At 33.5% G+C, this 21,294-nt stretch overlaps 2 protein-coding genes across 4 annotated transcripts; both read right to left on the bottom strand.

Annotated features, from left to right (window-relative positions):
• Positions 1 to 282: 282 nt before the first annotated feature.
• Positions 283 to 4,409, bottom strand: LOC128182848 (uncharacterized). Of its 2 annotated transcripts, none has more exons than XM_052851605.1 (2): positions 4,226 to 4,409; positions 283 to 2,837 (listed from the first exon to the last, which is right to left on the bottom strand). In XM_052851605.1, the coding sequence occupies exon 2, from the start codon at positions 2,824 to 2,826 to the stop codon at positions 769 to 771; it is 2,058 nt and encodes a 685-aa protein (XP_052707565.1). In that variant the 5' UTR covers positions 2,827 to 2,837; positions 4,226 to 4,409; the 3' UTR covers positions 283 to 768. The 2 variants fall into 2 exon arrangements, with proteins under 2 accessions (XP_052707565.1, XP_052707566.1); XM_052851606.1 differs by lacking the exon at positions 4,226 to 4,409 and adding an exon at positions 3,662 to 3,944.
• Positions 4,410 to 5,574: 1,165 nt separating this feature from the next.
• On the bottom strand, positions 5,575 to 19,702 carry LOC128185590 (protein CIP2A homolog). 2 transcript variants are annotated; one of them, XM_052855175.1, is made up of 24 exons: positions 19,501 to 19,702; positions 18,547 to 18,696; positions 18,159 to 18,321; positions 16,393 to 16,505; positions 16,018 to 16,112; positions 15,515 to 15,611; positions 14,956 to 15,084; positions 14,611 to 14,756; positions 14,213 to 14,288; positions 13,854 to 14,090; positions 13,286 to 13,448; positions 12,964 to 13,108; positions 12,422 to 12,521; positions 11,898 to 12,016; positions 11,135 to 11,348; positions 10,772 to 10,798; positions 9,740 to 9,802; positions 9,490 to 9,600; positions 9,082 to 9,215; positions 8,402 to 8,464; positions 8,127 to 8,240; positions 7,590 to 7,672; positions 6,878 to 7,017; positions 5,575 to 6,101 (listed from the first exon to the last, which is right to left on the bottom strand). In XM_052855175.1, the coding sequence occupies exons 2-24, from the start codon at positions 18,655 to 18,657 to the stop codon at positions 5,934 to 5,936; spliced, it is 2,811 nt and encodes a 936-aa protein (XP_052711135.1). In that variant the 5' UTR covers positions 18,658 to 18,696; positions 19,501 to 19,702; the 3' UTR covers positions 5,575 to 5,933. The 2 variants fall into 2 exon arrangements, with proteins under 2 accessions (XP_052711135.1, XP_052711137.1); XM_052855177.1 differs by lacking the exon at positions 10,772 to 10,798 and having other exon boundaries at positions 19,501 to 19,701.
• Positions 19,703 to 21,294: the final 1,592 nt, after the last annotated feature.

Raw genomic sequence — 21,294 nt, 5'->3', positions numbered from 1 at the left:
TGAAATGGCATGGGGTTAATAACATGTATATATTTAAAGGACATTTTGGAAAGAAATTATAAAATTAATAAATTACGTGGTTTGTATTAATACACCAGCATTGTATATTTCAAATACAGATGCATGATGTTAATGAATACATTAAAACAATATATGTCTGGGATATTTAACCAAGTAAAATGACTGAAAGGGTTCTCTTCTTTATGTTGTGTTTAAAATTTCACGCAAAAGCAACCAAATACTGCCAAAGCTAATAGTTTATTTTTTTTTTTTTATGAAACATTGTATATTACTTTTTTAATTCTTTTTTTGTACCTGGCTTCGTGGATAGTTAGTAGGTGTATGCATACAATTACTCCGTTATCATTATTATGCATATGGTTTATAGGAAATCCCAATTGTTTGAAACTTTTTAAAATTCAAAATTTTGAAAAAATAAAACGGGAAAGGAACAAACAATGAAAAAACCAAAAGTATCAATCCATTCTGTTAGAAAATCCACTCAACAACATGATACTATTTTGTACAACGGTGTAGCTGTTTCAATTTTCAACAGTGATAAATGTATATAATAAGTTTACAGGTCTATCTGCAGTGTACATAATATTTGACATTATAACAACTTTTTAATTTAAAAAATGAATCAAAATAATAGAGGTACAAGTTCTTTAAAAATATGTTATAAATACTGCATATGTAGGAATGTTAATTTTATAATATGAATTGATTTATTATATAATAATGTTATTTGATGAAAAGATTTAAACTTTAAAGGTAATTTCTTTGTCTCATTTCTCTAAATCTTTTATTAAGAACAATTCCTATACGTAACAGTCCAGGATTCATATTTTCGTTTATCCAGTCAAGCATTTTGGCTTCCTTAGAGGCTTTGCCGAACATTTCTACAGCCTGTGAATAATTGCCAACCCTTTCGTGACAAATACCAATGACATCATAGGCCAGAAACGATCCGTCATTGTGTTCGTCATCATACGCTATTGCAGACAATTCAGACAACGCTTCCATTTTGAGGATTTCATCTCCCTGGATTTCAAAGCATAAAAACCTCAGGAGGTACAAATAAACCAAAGCTGGCATCTTGATCAGTCTTGTTTCACGAGGGAATGTTTCAATCTCTAAGTCAATGACAGCCGGCCACAGAGAGGTTGATTGGATAATTTCAATGTCGGTCAGGCAATAGCGCTTCATTTTCTGAGACAACGAGTTATGCTCTGAAGAAGCCAATTCTTGATAATGGTTACGGCGACTAGAATTGTATGACACATTTGCGAACCCTCGTACGTACACGGTGGAAGGCAAAATATCACGCAAAACCGCGTTTGTAACATTGAGGCATTTTTCACTTTTCTCAAGACAAAAATATAAAGAAGCCAGTGAAATTTTTCCGCTGGTTACATCTGCTGAACATCCGATTTTGAGAAATGTCTCGGAGAGATGAAGCAATTCGTATTTCCGTTTATTTGAGAATGAATTTTTCATGACTCGATAAGCAATTTTACCAGCCGCATTTGCTACCTTAAAGTACATTTGCTTCGACGTACTGAGTTGAAGATCACTTTGAGAATCATAAGCAAATGCATTTTCAAAGTTTTGAAGAATACGTATTGCTTCAGTCCAACGTATTCCATTGCAATATGTATCTCCTATACATTCAAAGAAAAAAAAATCGCATCGTGTCTTCATATCATCTGATGTAACATTAAGAGAATCAACAGATTTGGGCGGTTCGGCACTGACCCCTGTCTCCACTGCTTTAAAAAATGGACACCTTAATAACTCCTTTAAAACGTCGCTTTTCAGGATTGATAATCTTTCAAGAACTTTTGCTCTCTCTAATGGTCTGAAATTTCTTTCAAAGAGGTTACGTTCTGGGATGAAATAGTGAGGAATAAAATTTTCCCTAATCCACTCTTCAAGCTGTGTTAAACATTCCCCAATGATTCCTTTTAAATTCCCAGCGCAAATGAAGTTTGGTAATTTGTTCTCGCACATCCAAAACATTAAAGTTTTAATCATGTACGAAGACACAATCTTTCCGCAATCTTCCATGTTGTTGATTCGTTCGTGGATAAGAATTTTCAAGACCTGGTAGAGCTTAAAAAAACTATGATCCATGGAGTGTACTAAGGTGCATTCAGCAACGGAAAAACACAACTGCCATTCGAGGTGTTTTGTGGCAGATTCTGGTGCACCAACAGGGACACAATGGCATCCATCACGTATAACTTTATCCAGCGTTTCCGGTCCTGGCCAGCATCGTTTCTTGTGTCTTTTGATCCATTCCTTGGCAACTCGAGGCCAGCCATGGACAGGGAGAGCACCAGTGATTCTTTGGCCATTGACTACGATAAAGGGTCCCTCTGATCTGGCATTTGTTGGTGTTAAATCTAAAAATTTTCTAATAACTTTGTAGCTTGAGAAATACACCCCAGAGTCGCTGATGGCGTCGTATAGATCCTCTGAAAACACAGGACCAGATATATATTTTAGCAAACAATAGCCTGGTTCGACGTACTCTGCTAGTAGCAATGATATGCTTGAGAGTGATGGGTTCCATAGAGATTCTTCTGACAAAACACAGGTCTTCCTCAATATCGCAAGTTCATCATTTGTCCCGCTGCTATATCCAACGTTCTCTCCTAAACTGCCAATGGCTTTTCTATCTAATACATAGTCTCTGCTTTCTATCTCCATCCACGTTAGTAAGACGGTTCGTCGTATGTCTACAAACTCTTTGAACCCCATCAGATGATCACATCCTTTCCACAAATACGACAACTTGTAGAAGTCAAGTTGCTCACCCATATTAAGACTAACTGCACAAATAAATAAAAACGAAAGTAATAATATGTAAAGTTAGTTACTTTATTATTTCATAACTCTTAAGAGGGTCCGATGGTCATGGCCAATTTTAGACTGTATCTCCTCTTCCTTAGAAGTTTGCTACATAAAAATATAGGAAAACACCCAAATTTAAAATGTAAAATTTATGATTTTTTTCTTTACTAAATTTTACTTTAGTTAAACAAACAATATCTTAAAATTCTACGTAGATCTAACGGTTAGTTTATTGACCATCGAGCCTCCTTGATGGGCAAATTACTAGCAACGAAATATCTTGATGTTGACGATTTTTTCTACTAGAGTTCTGCACAGTGCACAATGTGTTTTGATTGCGCGTTTATCTACGATTACAATACTTTTTGTTATATTTGTAACTCTAGATCATGTTAATTTATGAAGACACCAGCTCAAAGATGAAACACTCTGCCTGTATATAAACAAGTATAAGTGACAACCAGTTGTGTACAAGGAAAGGGTTTCATTGTAACGACATATTTGAAATATGCACATATACAGAGGAAATAGTTTCATTTTTATAATTATCACAAATCTTCCGGCAATTAGAGCAGAAAAAACGAGTAACATATTACATTTGTCGGGGGAGAGTAGTCCGCCGGAGGGCTTTATTTAGCTACTTATTGATAAAGTTAAGCACGAGTACAAATGTACAACGATTGCGAAGAGGTAGTTACCATAATCCATCTATGTGTGAATGGAGAGAGAGAGAGAGAGAGAGAGAGAGAGAGAGAGAGAGAGAGAGAGAGAGAGAGAGAGAGAGAGAGAGAGAGAGTCATACCTTATTTAATCGGGTATAGCAAACCAAAAATGAAGTCGATATGAGGCATTCCTTTTAAATTACCGTAGGTTGACAACATAGAAATCCCCACATGCAGAAAATTTTCAGTATGTATATATTCAAACTTCGTATATAAAGTTTAAATCCATATTCTTCCGGTAGTAGCTACCCGTTTGACGTCGAGCAGCCGATAAAATCAAGGGGGAATAGTGCATTTCAGACTGACAAAAGTTTTGTGGGACAAATAAAAAATATGAAGAATACATGTCGCCATATCTATTAAAGCTATAGCTATAAATATACGCCCCAATTCAATCAACTTATGTTAATTAATTATGAATGGCGGCGAAACAGGATGTTTTTATTTACTTAAAATAGTTCCTGTCTAGCACATTTCCTGTAAATTACAATGCTGAATTCGATCGCGTTAAAAAGATTTAAAAAATTACAACTATTTATTTTCCTGCCAATAAAGAAATAAATATTACTGATCTCTTTTCTGATATTAACATCTTATTCGTTTTGCATTTATGTTATAAACGAAACTAAGCGAGTGGTCAGTACCTTCATAAGTGTTACATGGTTTCAAGACTGAAACCTTGTTCGAGCGACAGCGGCAGCATACTTCCGATCCATGACAATTACCACCTCCCCTACTACCTGATCCACTTCAAGGCTATTACCCTTTATGGACACTGTATATAACTTTTGCTCTTGTCTTCATTTTCCTGTATGTGCACATGTAACTTTTGTGTGCCTGGGTGTGTGCGTGCGTATATAAGTTGTATATAATCATTTGATAGTTGTATGTTGTCATATCTCTTAACAGAGGAAATAAAATATGATTGATTGAAGCGTGTCATTAAGCAATCAGGGACGTATGCATGGTACAGTACTGTATACATTTCTCTAGAACAACGATGTATGTTTTTTTTTCCTTTAGGGCTATTTACAGTTCATGTGAGAATCAGTGTCGACCTGGCTTTTTAGAACAGTCAAGAGTAACGATATCGTTAATGACAAATGAATTACACATACAATTCATTATCATATTTCATATCAACAATATGCAACATCATGAGGGATTCTTAATCAATAACAACCACCTGACTTGCACATGGACATGAAGTTAGTTTCGCACTTCCTTCATCAATAATTCACGAAGAGGCATCGAATTCCTGATATGCAATTAACTCTTCTAATTTCTATATAATTACAATGCATGAGTAATTTTGCAAAAGATTGTGGATCGTATTTTTTCATACATCTGGACATTTTTCTAAATCTTATTTTACAGCAAAACAACCCGTGTTTTTTCACGTGTATCGCTTTAATAAAACATTAACGACCACTTTGTTTTTTGTCTGAATGGCAAATGTTGTCCATTAACTTGTATAAATCATGTAAATGGTACTTTAGTAATCGGGTACAAAGTCTATGACTTTGAGGTTTTATTTCAAACTTTATACAGGTATTGATCGCTTTAAACATATTTTTTTAATACTAGAAAAACTTCAGAAAAATAAATTTCTCAACAAATTTTTCAAACCATTCCTCTCTTTCTGTACTTAGTTGATCTAAGTACCAAATGTGAAAACTTGTTCATAAAAAAACTACTGACCTGGTTCTAAATTGTCATTAAAATCAAATTTTAAAAATCTAATTTGTTATTACCAATAAAAAATTAATTTCCTTACAACGAATTCACTAAATTTGTGGTTTAACCCATTCAATCCGTTTAAAATATTTTATGATAAAATCACAATCAAATGATAAAGGGCCAGTGTCAAGACAGACCTGCAGATTTGGGCAACTTTTATGAAAGGGGCAAAACCAGAATATATGGGTGTAACCTGACATTATCTCCTTATAGCTGCATTCTTTAAACCCAAATGACATAAGAAATCCCAATGTGCATGTAAAATTGTATATAACATAAACATATTAAATTCATTTACAACTTACAAAGAAGATAAAATAAATAATAATTCACCTGAAATGTAAAAAAGATGTCAAAATCCTCAGGTGAATTGGAAATTCATTCAGGATGTGTGATTTTTTTCTAAGCTCAGACTCTTGAAGAGGTCTTTAGATTGAAGTAAAATCAAATATCACATTGACATAAATATAGTTAACAGTCAGTTTCTACACTAAAATGTGGGTCTTTTGGTCACAGCTGATCACTTATTATACACCAATTCGCACTTTATCACATCCACTGGCCCACGCGGTATGATGTCATTTTGTCTGTTTTTCTTTTTTATCTTGATGATCACTTGGCGACACTGGCACCTGATTCGGATTTTCCACTACTGAGGCTGTGGATCAGGGCTGCTATCTGAGTGTGTTTTTCCAGCTGAGTGCTCAGTTCTTTGATCTGTTCATCCTTAGACAACAAGTCCGCTTCATGCTGTTTACATACCAGCTCCAGTGAGGATACCTAAACGAGGGGAAATTAGGTTTAGGATTTATCCTATAAACTCTAATATACAAAAATCTATACAAATTCTTAAATACCTGATACTAGTACCTGGTATATTTTCATAAGATGTACATATCCATGAATATTTCTTTTGAGTTTACCCATTTGAAAGAAAGACTTTCCACATTTCTTGGATACTTAATCATCCTCAAGATTCATGTGTAAAAAGCACCATGCCCAGACACCATCCCCCTGTTACCTGCTGTTTTTTGTTCTGCCCCTCACCCCACCCCTCCTACTCCCTTCCCCTCAGTTACATGTTAAAACTGCTTCTTGGTCTATAAACCTTTCCCCATCAATTATGGATTACTGGAACTTCCCCCACCCCCAATAACCTACATTTGGAACTGTTTCTTGCTCTGGTTCCCCCTCTCCCCAAGCTACCTGTTGTTGACACTGTTTTTTGTGGCCCCCTTTCCTTATTTACTCACTGTTAAATCTTTCTTGATCATCTTCTCTCAGCTTAGTTACCAGTGTTTCTTGGCTTCCTCCCCCTGTAATTTGCTGATGGAACTGTTTCTTATTTTATTACCCCTCCCCATTAGTTACCTGCTGTTGGAACTATTTCTTGGTCCCCCACCCTCCACAGTTACCAGTCACCTGCTGTTGGAACTATTTCTTGGCTACCTCCCCATGCTGTTGAAACTGTTTCTTATTTTATCACCCCTCCCCATTAGTTACCTGCTGTTGAAACTATTTCTTGCCTCCCTCCCCCATCCCCAGTAAACAGTTACCTGCTGTTGGAACTGTTTCCTTGTCTGCTCTGTCTTGTTGAGGGTGTCCCTCATCTTGTCCAACCCTGTCTCTAGCTCTGCCCTCTCTTTCTCCGCCTTCTCATACTTAGACTCCAACTTGGAGTGAGTCTTTGTCAACTCTGTAAAGTATTAGGAAACTTTTCTCATTATTTTTCTGACATGACATATATCACTGATTCAGATTTGTTGCATGTTGGTATTTTATCACTGTGACAGGTTTCAGCCAATCATACAATTGTAATTTTCCATCATATTCTTACATTTTTTCCACTTTTTGACTAACATGTACATTTTAATTGCATTGCAAAAATAAACATATATCTGGTATTCCCTGAAAATTTAAATCCCTTAGATTTATATGCAAAATTGGTAAATGACTTTAAAATTATACTGTGGAATCATATGATTTCGTGGTGGCTCATTTTTTGTGGAATTTGTGGGTACCTCTCGACCACAAATTAACATCCTCCACAAATTAATAAATTAGGGTTATGAAGTCATATTTCCTTTTGTAGGTATAAGAAAACACAGTTACATCCCCATGAACCTATACAATTCCAGCAAACCACGAAAATTGGCCTCTGCGAATTCCGATGATTCCACAGTACCTATGAACTGCAAGTTTGGACTTTGGAATGTTGATAACATAAGACTCATTTATGTACATATGTATATTTGTGCTGTCATTTACCGTGAAGTTTGGTCTCCTTCTCTTTCAATTGTTTAGACAGTTGTTTCCTTTCTTCTTGAAGTTTGGATAACTGTTCAGATGCACTATAAAATAAAAAAAATATAAACTTCAATAAAAGCAATCTGAGATTTTTTTAAATAATTAGCACAGATTTTTTATAAGTAACAGGCCACAATAAAAAAAAAAGTTTATTTAGACAGTGATTTTCATGTACTAGAACCTATTAATCAAAGAATAGAAATAGCAGACTTGACCCCTACAGATAGTCAAAATGATAAATGAGACAGATAGACACCGTCCAGTTTCAAAAATTAGGACAAGAACAGTATGAACATAATAATATCTATCTCTGTAATTGTTGCTATTCAGAATAAATTACGAAAGGAGTTTATTTGTCTAAACTTATTTGTAAGACAATTTTATACTCAGTTTATTCTTCTTTGTCAATAGACCAACTCTTACTTTGAACACTGACTTGTTTTTCAGTATATCTGTCATTCATTTGTAGACCCTGGTCTGGTGACTTTACACACTTACAGATCATGTTGCTGCTTCAGAGATTCATTGTGTTTCTGCAGAATCTCATGCATTTCCGTCAAGGTCTTCAGTTCTTGTTTCAGAGACAGCAAGGTTTTCTGGGACGATTCATATCTATTGAACAAAAAAATTATCAAAAAAATTGCATATACTGGTCTTCCATGAAAAAATGATATAAATATTTAACATTCATTTCAATCTTCAGTGTCTTTATATCTTCATAGTTAAATTCTTCATGTTAATAAAGAACATAATAATGAATAGGTACACAGTACCGATCAGTGATATCGGAGTAGGCAGCAGACAGATGCTGGTGCTCTTCAGAGATGTGCTCCAACCTGTGAAAAAAAAAAGGATAAAAAAATATTCAGTGTCATATTTCACTATGTTCATCGCTTTTAGAACTAAAGGATGCAAAGTTTTTTCAAAATCTCTCTTATTTTATAATAAAATTCAATCGTCCTTTCAAGTGATGTTTATAAGTCAGAACTGATCTACTCTTCAGCATTTTCATCAGTTTCAAGCTTCCACCTGACCCAATTTTCCCTTATAAACGACCGAGTCGGTTTTCTTACTATTGTTGCACCTGAATGAGTTCTTTATTTCAGTATATCTGACCTAATTCTATATCTGATACAAATAGATTGGTACTCACTTTTGACTCCTGACCTCATTCTTACTTTTAGTACTCCTTACTTTTTTTATATATAAATCTGACAAAGTTCTTACTTTTTTGTACCCCTGACATACCTTTGGTACTCCTGACATAGTTCATATGACCCAGTTTTTACTTTTGATACCCCTGACATAGTTCATATGACCCAGTTCTTACTTTTGATACCCCCGACATAGTTCATTTGACCCAGTTCTTACTTTTGGTACTCCTGACATAGTTCATGTGACCCAGTTCTTACTTCTGATATCCCCGTCATAGTTCATTTGACCCAGTTCTTACTTTTGGTACTCCTGAGAGAGCTGCTCCAACTCCACACTCAGTTTCTCCTTCTGCAGCATGATGTCATTCAGTCTCTCCCTGTGTTCCTCAGACTGCAGCTCCGAGTCCTTCAGAAGCTTACGCATTTTGTGTGCCTTATAAATAAAATTTACAACTTTTCATACTGTTCTGTAATGAGTACCAATTAATTAATAATATAATTATTGAAGCTGTGTAAACTACATCAGAGAAATCAAACTATTCAAGGCACTGTATTGATGAGAGTTACTATATACATACACATACTGGTTACAATTAAATCTGGAGAGTTAGAAGAAAAAAAAAATACATTCCATTGAAATATCAAGAGGAAGAAGTTATCTTTCTTTCCTTTATATTTTAGAGTAGAATACAGATAAAGACACGTACCTCTGCTTCATATTGAGCCCTGCGGGACCTGTACTGGGCGATTAGTCTGTCTGCCTGGGACAGCGCCAACGTCTTAGCATCCAGAAGATCCTGCAGGTGGTTCTCCTTAGTCTATAACACAGCAGTCATTTAATCTTTATAGAGAGGAATACTATGTAAATTTCATAGAAAGGGATACAAAGAACACTAGAAGAGAACTGTAACCATTTTAGAATAATTATTTACAGACTGATTTCAACTCATTACAAACCTGGAAAGCTTGAATTTTGTGTTCGTAGATATCTATTATTTCAGATCTATTGATATCTTTCACCTACAAATAAAAACTAAATTCATTTTAGGCTGAACTATTATATACTTTTTCTTCACATATTTTACAATCTTGAACATGTATTTTATGCTTGCATATCTACTTCTTTTAACAATTTTAAGACACTACTGAGTAATTAGGAAAAATATTAATATCTACGAAATTGAAAACAAAAAGTATGGGGGAAAATTTACTCCAAATTTGAATAATAAATGGCAAATCTTAAAATCAACAAAACAATTTTTGTTTAAAACATAACCACTATTAAAATTATAAATATATTTTTGAAATGATTATCAGGATTGTGTGAAGGGTTAAACCATCTATGAGATGTAATTGTATATGATATTAAGACAGAATATATACAAAATGTAAATACATGAGTACTGTACCAGAAATAACAAGGGTGTCTAGTGTGCATCTAAATTAACCATAATTATGGATATATGTTTATGTTAATTGTATATGGAGAGTATAGATGTATACCATGTAAATGTTAATCATATATTCATAATCATGTACTAGTTATAGTTCAATAAATGATATAATATATACGGAAAATGGTAATTACTGAGGGACATATGATATAGGAGAATGTCGCCATACAGGGAAATATACATGTGTACACATGTAAATCATCTTGATAAAACAAACTGCTAAGTCTATCATATCACCATACGATAACCAGGTCACCATCATGCTTAGAAATGAAAATTATTTCTCACTACATAGAAAGCTTAGGGCAATAATTCAAATAATCATGGCAAAGTTTCTGGTCTCATAGAATTAATTTAATAAAGTGTTAAACATGGTTACGTAAAAATTTTGTAAGACTGTAAATCAAGTAAAAAATTTTAAATAATGACTAAAAGCTTAATCAATCTTTGAATACAGAAACACTGTTATCATGATTATCCGATTCTGTACTTTGTATAATAATAACATAAATGATCAAAGAAAACAAGTTATTACTGCTTTGGCAAAATCTTCCCATCCATTCTACAAAGGAAAGTCATGATTCTATAGCTAACTAGGGCTAATCACATGAATTACTTAATACATGAACTCAGATAGGTTAAATTCAAATTCACACTCATGGTTGTTTTAAGAAATCATGAAGTGTTCTTCAAGCTTTATTGCTCTGCAAATTTGCTTATCACATTAAATAACATGAAATGTATGTAATGTTAAATTCCCTTTATGATATTTTTGCCCAAATACTTCTTTCAAATTCACTTACAGTACAAAACATTATCAACTATTTTGCATTCATCTAACTTCAATTTTCTTTATTGGATAAAGGCAAATGGTTTTTTTTGATGAGTTGCAAATTACCTCTAGACCTGTCTGCATTTTTTCGATGATGGACTGCACAGAGGCATCTTGATCACTGCTGGATGACCTGGAGAAGTCACCATTATGGTTATGTGACAAGGACACTGGAGGTTGCATGCTCTTGAAGGTGGATCCAAGTGTTAGAGGAGTGGAACCAGCATTTTCTGTCATTTCCCTTTTTCTAGCATTGCAACTGGCCATAGAATCTCCAATTCTTGAAAATGAAAACATGTACATGCATGTACTTCTCAATCATCCAAATAAAATTACATATACATGTATACTACAAATAAAATTAGATTAAATTCACAAAGTTTTGATGGTCTATTTTTGAAAAGAGTGATAACTCTCAGTGACAAAGCACTAATCTGGTAGTACAGAGTGATTTTTGCCTAAATTGGGCCAGCAATGTAAACAAATTTTATTGAAATTCATGCAACTTTGCATTTCAATTACAATGATCTAAAAAAAGTTTTTTTAAAATGAAAATTGTTCTTGAGTCAACAGATAGATAAAGTTGTTAAGCTTTATTTTCTTTACATGGCAGGCTTAATCATCTGATTTCCACTTAATACAAGTGTTCGCGGCCAGCATTGTCTACACTTCTAAACAACAATAACAAATAATTAATACATGTACAATTCATTAAACTACAAAATATCACTTGATCCTACATTTTTTGTGATCAGATGGAGGTTGCTATCTACAACAAACACATTTCATGTTTTTATATATGTTGAAGGACTTGGAATTCTTTACTTACAACACAGTGGGGAAAGCATCCAGAGAGGTGCCGAAGGTAAAGAGCTGCAGGGCCGTCTGTACTACTGTCCGATCCGCACTAGTTAGTCCAGCTGACAGGAAGGGAACCAGTTTATTGTCCTGTAAAATCCATATTACACTTTTTATTCAAAGAATTTTATTTCTCTTCTTGGTATTAAATCATAACAATAGATAATAAAATTTGTGATTACTCAGTATATCTTTCATCTCTGGTTAGGGTGTGTTTTGTTCTTGTTTTCCCAAAAAATGTTTTATTGATTGTAATAAACTTACATTATAAGTACAAGCAAATAATATGTAATTTTGATCAATAAAAGTTTGCTCACATTTTTTTGGTTTTTTCCCCCCTCCTCCTACCCAATTTTTTTTTACAAAAAAATCCGTAAAACTAAAAATTAAATTTCTCTTGCCTAACAGATTTTATTTATATTAAGTTTTATGAGAGAGACGGAGGCATCATAACAAATATTAAATATAATACTGCATATAAAAGATAATAATTACCTGCAGTAAGGAACAGAACAACCCATCCAAATTAGGCATGTATTTCCTGAGTTTTGACATAAGTTCCATGCAAAATATCACTATATGCACTCCCTCTTCACTGAAAAATAGTAAGCATGTAATTAATTTAATACATGTATTATGAAACTTTCAAATTTTCACGTCACAACACAGAAACACCATGTAAATATACATAAATGCTGGTAGGTACATTTGGTATGTTAACCATCACTTCTAATACTGTATAGATTATGAATTGTGCACTAAATACAAATCTATGAATTCATTGTTGACGAGTAAGAAAACCATTTTAGAACATGTGTACAATCTGTGTAATCAACAGTTCAAATATTCACTGGGAATTAAATCCCATGAAATAATTCAATCTCTTATACTATCATCATAATCAAACTCAAATACCCTGGTAAATGGCAATCTGACCAATCTCCTTGAGAATTTTGTCTATACATGTAATTTAGTTAAAATATTAGATTGTACATCCTTTGATGTAGTATTGACTTAAATCACCCATTAGCACCCACCTCCAGTCCTCACCCCCCAGGGACACCTTGCTGACGTGCAAGGTGACACGATTGTTGATCAACTGGAAGTCCAGCAGCTGGGTGTACACCGAGGGGCTCAACATGGCCACCATCTTCTTTCTGATGTCATCCTCCCCTGATAACACTATAACGAAATCTTTACAGATGAACTAGCAGTCTTGTAGATGTTTATACATGTAGACAAAAATCAAAGATTATATCATTCCTTCATCAAAATTTGCTAATACATGTATTTGTATACCCGGTATATTAGTAATTAAATTTTTGAAGAATACATCAAATTGTTTTCTCTTCCACACACCTGAGAGCAGCTGTAGAGACTTGACTTTCTTCTTGCAGTGTTTCCGAGGCACACACAGGTCTGTGTCTATGTCTATCTCTGAGCTCAGCGAAGAAAGAAGAACAGGGAGAATGAGGTCTGCATGAGCCGAGTACTTCACTCTGGTGTTGGAGTATATCAGCTCCTGCAAACAAGGAAGTTGTCACTGCATATATGTATGATACAGGAATAATGTACCAATAGTCTGGATATCATACAGAAAATAGATATTACACAAACAGTCATTAACAGCACAAAAGATTTTGGATTAAATTTTGGAAGGAGACTTGATAGACATTTTCTTAACATTGGATGTCACTCATATTTAACCAATTGCAGGCTATGGTTTAAAAAAATTATCAAAACAATAGAGATTTGAATTAATTGAGGTACCCGGTATGTAATGGGGCAAAAGTTTGAACCAGAGTATCGTCTAAGAAGCCGATCAGATTCCTTACCATAAACATAAATTACACACAGCAAACATCTAACAATGCTAAAATCATAAACATAACATTAAAAACCTACTCACAGAACTTTCACTACTTACTTCATAAATTTCTGTCAAGAAGTCCAGTGCATACAGTGGAGCCTCATCGTGGGTGTCGGGCGACTGTTGAGCCCAGTGAACTGTGGCCAGGAGCGGCTCTTTGACCTGATTAACTGGACCAATCAGCATGTCCGAAAACTGTTGGCGGCTATTGAAATCCAGGGTCGACAAGACACTTCTAGAAATCCGACTCCGAACACCCTCTATTGAACAGAAACACAGCAGCAACTCAAATATCTGAAAGTAAGAAACATCAGTGTCAAATCTCAAATCACTGTTAAATAATGTGGCTACAACAATAGGAGGAAGTAGTGCCTGTCTTTGTTCTAATTTTTCAAACTTACGAGGAAAATTCTTACCATCACTACTGTTTCAGTTGAGCTTGCTGGGATCAATTTCAAAATAGCGTCTATATATGCAGAAAGATGACTGAATCTGTAAACAGATAATATACAACTACCGGTAAATGTAAAACTATCTTTTATAGAAAGAAAATTTATTACAATTCTAACACTTTTTCATGTCCTCATTTTCATGTAAGTAGTACATGTACTATAATTGTAACACAATTAAAGATTAATAGCAATAGAAAGAAAATATCCAAATTTGAGTAAATGTATACATCAAACTGAGGTTAAAAAAATACCTATACATGTACTGAATCACAGTAAATAGTAAAATTCTTTTTAAAAACTTTATTACCCATAAGATTTTAAAAGAAAGTTCTAGACATCATTTAAAACTTGTTGAGTCTTACTTTGATAAGGTGCTCTGAATCTGTCCGTCCTTGAGGATTTCTTTAAACAGATCCACCCCGTATCTCCGAGACATCCCGGTCTCACCCTTTAATATGATGTTAAAGATAGACTGGAACATTGGATTCAGGTTGGACGGCTTAAAAACCTGTGGATTGTCAAATTATATTGTAAGTACATGACTACAGGTACATTCATACATGCATAGATTTAAAAAATCAACATGATCAATTTAAAATTACAAACATGACACAATTAAGATGTTTCTAAGATGACAGAGGAAAAAAATAAATGGTTCAATTCCATAACATCTCTCTCTCTCTCTCTCTCTCTCTCTCTCCACTCACCATGTCATATTCCTGGTCATGAAGCCACACACTGGTGACCACAGAAATAGAGTATATGATAAAATCTAGGTTACTCTCTGACCCGGATATATGCTTCAGTAGAGTCCTTTTCAGTCGTTTGGAATTCTCCTGTAAAACATACACTTTCTTATCTTAGACTGGTTAATTTTTCATTGCATCTAATTCATGAAAACAAATTACTATTATATTATATAAAATGGCATGTACTTTATTTTGATTAAAGTGCATGTTTTGTATATCAATTCAAATAATACGTATGAATACCATTAAAATTGGTTACATAAAATGTGTGAGTATTCAATAAAATGAAAATTACTTTTTGAGATCAAACTGCCAAAAGTAAGAGAGATAAATGCGCACTCAGTCTCTGGAGGCAGGACAGTGGCTTCAGTCAATAAAGAGTTACTGGTACATGCAGTAGAGCAATCCTGGCTTATTGAAATAAAGATTCTTTGATCAGCCTTCAAGTATGTTTGTGTATTGACATCATACTTGTATGATTTTGCATTTGGAACCTCTGAACACTTTGTCTACTTACCAGGTTTTTGAGGTGGGTCTGTACAGCAAAGTTGTCTTTACAGAGATTGACCAGCAGGCCCAGACAGACCTGTGTACAGTCTTCTGCTGGATCAGTTCTGTAAACCGAAACATGTATAGTATACAGCTTATAAAGAAGTGCCAAGGATGGACCATTCAAGAGTAAATATAAACAATTTTCAGTGTCTTTGCTTGTGATAACACTACGTATTGATTTACACTATACAGTCCGATAAATTCAGATGAAGTATAATTGGGATGCAAGTGGGGTATGCTTATTTATATTCAAATATTTTATCGTACAATTGCTGAAAATTACATAAAATATAAGTACCGGAAATAAGGAATCATGGTAATACACATACATAAATCAACATTTGTTTAAGATTCTCTCTCTCTCTCTCTCTCTCTCTCTCTCTCACACACACACAAAACAAACATGGACTGTTTTTTAACACTTTATAAAAAGGTATTTTTGTAGGGGTCAGCCAACTTTCAACTTACATATGTTGAATGATAAAATCAAGCAGTTCTTGTACATATGATTCTTGTAGAACCATTTTGTGTCCATACGTAATTCTTTGTAACAAATGGAGAGACTACAACAGAAAATATTTCTATCAAGCAAAGTTACACACTATATCCGACATGAAAGAGAAATGAAATTTCTTTTTTAAAGAATTTTAAAATCTCAGAATATTTTGCAAGACACACTTTAAAATGACATTTTAATGTTTAAAAAAAAATAAGGGCATGAATTTATAAACACATTCATTGTATCAGGCTCATATAAATTTTAAAATATACACCAGTTCATACAATGTACACATACATGCATTTACTGACAGGTGAGCTAAACATACACCTGTGCATACTGACCTCCATACACAAGGAGTTGACTGCTGAGCTACAGGTGTGTTTTATAATGTCCACCAAGACTGGCGTAAGATTAAAAGACTCGTGTAAAGATTCTCTGATATCCTTGTCTGCCGCTGAAAAATATATTACATGTTGCATAAATGTTTCAATCATTTCATTTGGAAGCAAAGAAAAAATATAAAAATTACTAAAATTCCTATTAAAACAGAATAAACTACATATGTATTTCAAATGATCAAAGAGAAATTGATGTTTATTTAAATGAATGCATTAATAATTTATATGAATAATCTGTTTTGCTATTCTTCAAGATCTCTTTTTATTTTGTTCAAGTGTCACTTTTATAACTTAACACAAATATTTGTTTCCTTTTTTGCGACCAGTTATGTTTGAAACAGAATTGAATCAAATTATGAGTCCTTTTTTTGTAGACCAGTAGCTGCTGATCTGTAGCTCCTGGTCTGAAAAAATTTGGATGGATGACCAGGTGATAAAACATACCAAACTTCTTAACTACCGTATGTTTTAATTACATTAAAATTGTTAATTCATATATTACTAAATTGTACATGGATTAATTCTTCAATTGCTATTTGATTTCATTAGCAATTTCAAATTTTCTTTCGCTGAAAGGTGATTTTTGTTCTTTAGTATTAAAAAATATTATTAACTAAAGTAAGCTTGTACAGTAGGTTGAATAACCTTAGATAGAAAGACTTATTTAAAGCTGAACACCGCTCGTAAATAGGCACCGTCACACAGATACCTGGTATATAAACCCTTCGATTTCGTTACACCCGATTGCACACCTGAACCTCGTGGCTGACATGTAGTATTCCTTTCGTGGTCTTTAGATTTTATGCATTTTTTTCTTATCTTATGTTCATTTTCTGTTCGTAAATAATGCATTGACCAATTTATTTGATGTTAGTATTCTCCTGGCTTCAAAAAGGTGCGTAAAATTTGATAATTTCATCGTGACCGAGTAACACGGCCAGACAAGATGTGTGTCCACAGACCTCTACAGCGAAGTACTTTGAACTGTTTAGAGGTCTGTCCCTTATATAAGGGTTGTAGGGACAGCAGTGATTAAAGAGAAATATGGCGGACAGTGCCTATTTACGAGCGGTGTTCAGCTTTAAGCTTATGTCATTTTTGTTTGATTTACTGGAAATCAATATATTATCTACAAACATTTACACAGTTTTATTTATCAATGCTTCTGCATACTGTACATTCTAAAAACAAGGACAAACATAAGTCTAGATTTTTTTTTAATCTATTACATTAATCTTAATATACATGTATATAACACTGCCTGATAATCAAATGTAAATCTCTTTTAAGAAGCATTCTGTTCTGTCTTAAATCAGGACCTTTTACAATTAAAGAAACATTTCCAAAATCTGTGTGATCATAAAACTGGGTGTCTACCAAAAAATATAAAACAGATCTAGAAACATTAATATTGCAGCTGTTTACATGTTAATGATGTAGGTATAGAAATAATAATTAAATATGTAATAATCGTTTGCCTCAACATAAAAAGTACTTGATAAAAACTTATTGTCTAACTGAGGACTTAGTTGAGCAAAGACAACTTGCAAAATTAATGCAGTATACTTTGACTCAACAGAACAAGTACTTGGTAAAAAAAAATTTGCAGCATACATGATTGTTGTAACTTTCACATCAGATTTTTTTTTGGCTGAAGTATGGTCTACCATCTACACATGTTTATACGCGTTCGTGGTACCCTATCTTACCCAGATTTCGTAGAAGCTGAAGGCACTTGATGATAAGTGACGGTTTGATTTCACCAGTTTCTCTCATGATGTCAATGATGACAGTCAGACATTCTGTGGGGAGAAGGTTCCGTGGATGGAAGAATTTCAGGTCTGAGCCACGAGAAGTTATGCCTAAGAGAACCTATACAAGACAGAAGCATACTCTGTTTCATTCAATGCTGCTTTCATTTTTTAAGTATAAATGGAAACAAAATTATAGAATACCAGTAAATGTATTTGTTGACAGACATGACAGTAATATTTTATATATTCTTTATGGCTTGCATTTCATTATCTTTGTCAATGACCATATTTGAATGCAAATCAAACTAATCATAAACTTCTGTCAATAGGTCAATTAACTTACGTCCAATTGGTGTTGGAATAAAATCATATTGGAGTTATTTTTGCTGTAAATGTACTGGTTAGCTGCCATAATTGCAGTCTTGATTATCGAAGCTTTCTCCATATTCTCCATTTTGAATAGTTTAATGTGAAAGTTCTAAAGCTGTCTAAACTAGAAAAAAAAGGAAGACGTGTAAATTAAACAAAACTTGTCACTTATATTACATCAGCACAGCAAACAGTAAAACTCTTCTCCATCATTTCAATTTTTTTAACAATTTTTTTTGTGATCAAACCATAAAATTAACTTTATTGGAACTATTTTAATATGAACTTGGACTTTGGGTAGTTGTGTCAAACAGCAATGTGACTTAATCCTGTCTATTACATTGCTGGCCACTCAGCCATGCATGGCTCTTTGAAATCAACAAGATTTGTCTGGTTTTTGTATATTTCACTTGAAACCAGTGTAAATTTTAATGCAATTTTGATGCTAGAAAAAGATCTATAGTTACTGTTCAACCTACCGAAAGTCCAAGATCTTGTTAAAATGGTTCTATAATTGTTAACAATCAAAGATGAGACATTGTGTCTATATATTGTTTTGTTGTAATAAATATACATGGTATGCATCTAAATTGTTCTGCAAAATGAAATTACATCTCAAATAAGCTTTGTGTTGTAACTGACAAACAACTTTTATACATAAAAACCCACTTGAACTTGTGTCTTCATATTCTCATACCAATATGTTATACCCCCCCCCCCCCTTTCCCATACAAACATTAGTCGACAGCTGGCATGGTAAAACTTGAATAGAAAGGTTTTGTAACCATTACTCGGTAAATATTCGCAAATCATCATATTTCATTGTTTATTCAAATTGATCAAACAGCAGAGATTTTTTTATCGTGTTTATGACGTTAGGAATTTCTATTGCTTGTTTTCATTTGCACAGACTTGTCTCGCTACTTACATTCGTAGGAATACGGTCCTGTCAGATTTCAAATTTGGTAAAAGTTAACACGCACAATAAATATTCTGAAAGTTCTGTTAAAATCTTATCAAAAATCATGTCAAAGCTACAATAAAACGTATGCACTGGTCGAATTCATGTTTTGTTATGGTTCTATTCCAGCCGCCATATTGAAATTTCAAACTTCGCGCTAAATCACAAAGGGGATAAAAATTGCATTGGTATCGACAGTACAGTCATGACTTACGTTTATGGATATAACTACATGAATAAGAATAAATCTTTGAAAATATATCGTTTTTTAAATAGGCCTATAATTTTTAGAATAGTTGGGGACACGATCAGGGATGTGTAAATTATCTAAATCGGATCCGTTTCAGCAGTTCAGTAGTCAAACAACAGCCCCGTTGGCGGATCCAGAGGGGGGGGGGGTCCGGGGGTCGGACCCCCCCCCCCCCTTTCTCTGGGACATATGATTTTTTTTTAAAACATTCAATGCCTATTTGTTTTGTTTTGAACATATTTTATTGAATAAACAAAAGGATCAGAAACAAGTTCTAACAACTTACAAGTTCCTCTCCTTAAATATAACAATAGTTGTCATGCATATGAGTATAGAACAAAAGAATATAATATTGATATACACAAAGAAATATTATTTAAATCTCAAGGATTCGTCTATAAACTTTTGTACAGAAGCAAAAATGCTTTTGTTGATATGTAAAGGAAGGTTATTGTTGCCATATAAAAGTAAATCAGTATCAATATTTACTAAATCTAACATAAACAATTGATCAAACATGTTGTTTCTATTTAAAGAGGCATTTTTTCCCATTTATAATAGAAATACTGTAATTATTTCAAATAAATGCTTTTAAAATTGCTTATTTAAAGAATTTCGTACTGCGTCCCATAATCTTGTTCTTATATAAAGAAAACATATCGAAATAGATAGTGATGAGATAAATGTTTATTAAATACAGTTGTATACGCACGGAAAACGTTCAAAAAGTCCTTGTTTATTGACAAATGATGAATTTTGCACATATTGGTTTTCATCAAATGGAATTAACCCCCCCCCCCCCTTTACCAAATTGCTGGATCCGCCTCTGAGCCCCTCCCCACCTTTTGGGGAAATAGATAAATATCTTTTAAATATTACATATAAGAATTTGCATATGAAATTTAAACGGATAGATTCCCCCTGCTTCCCCCAGGGTCAGTAAGGTTCCAACGACTTTCGTTCCAGTATGCTGTGTATTACACCCCCCCCCCCAAAAAAAAAAGAAAGGAAACAAGGCTCTTTTTTAAACACAAACGCCCTAGGGATGATTTTGTCAGGGGTAAATATTTTAGGACAAAATATTGCTATTTCTATCACATACATGTTCATGTACATATATTGTATAGTACTAAATTAATGTATTTGATCTCATTCTATGAATTATTTATGTTAATATACATGTAAATATCCAAAGTCATACATGCTTTGGGTTATTATTTTTATTCGATTTTCACGCTAACATGTACATGCCGGATATACTATTCAAGCCACTAAAACGTGGTTTGTTCCTAGCAAAAACTCGTTGTTTTATTTACGATCGATATAAAAAAAAAAGGTTTACTTTTATTAAAGATCACCATGAGATAATTTTAAGTAACTGTTTTATGAAAATTTGCAAAAATAACGTTATCCAATTAATTACTTGTAAATATATACATTGTGTATACAAGTATATAAAATTATCTCTAGAATTTATTAAAACAGTAATCAAATCTTCAAATCCAGAAGAC

This window comes from Crassostrea angulata, chromosome 5 (genome assembly GCF_025612915.1).
Source record: "Crassostrea angulata isolate pt1a10 chromosome 5, ASM2561291v2, whole genome shotgun sequence".
Classification (NCBI taxonomy): domain Eukaryota; kingdom Metazoa; phylum Mollusca; class Bivalvia; order Ostreida; family Ostreidae; genus Magallana; species Magallana angulata.
The sequence above is the reverse complement of the archived record's forward strand: the minus strand, read 5'-3'. Positions and strand labels throughout refer to the sequence as shown.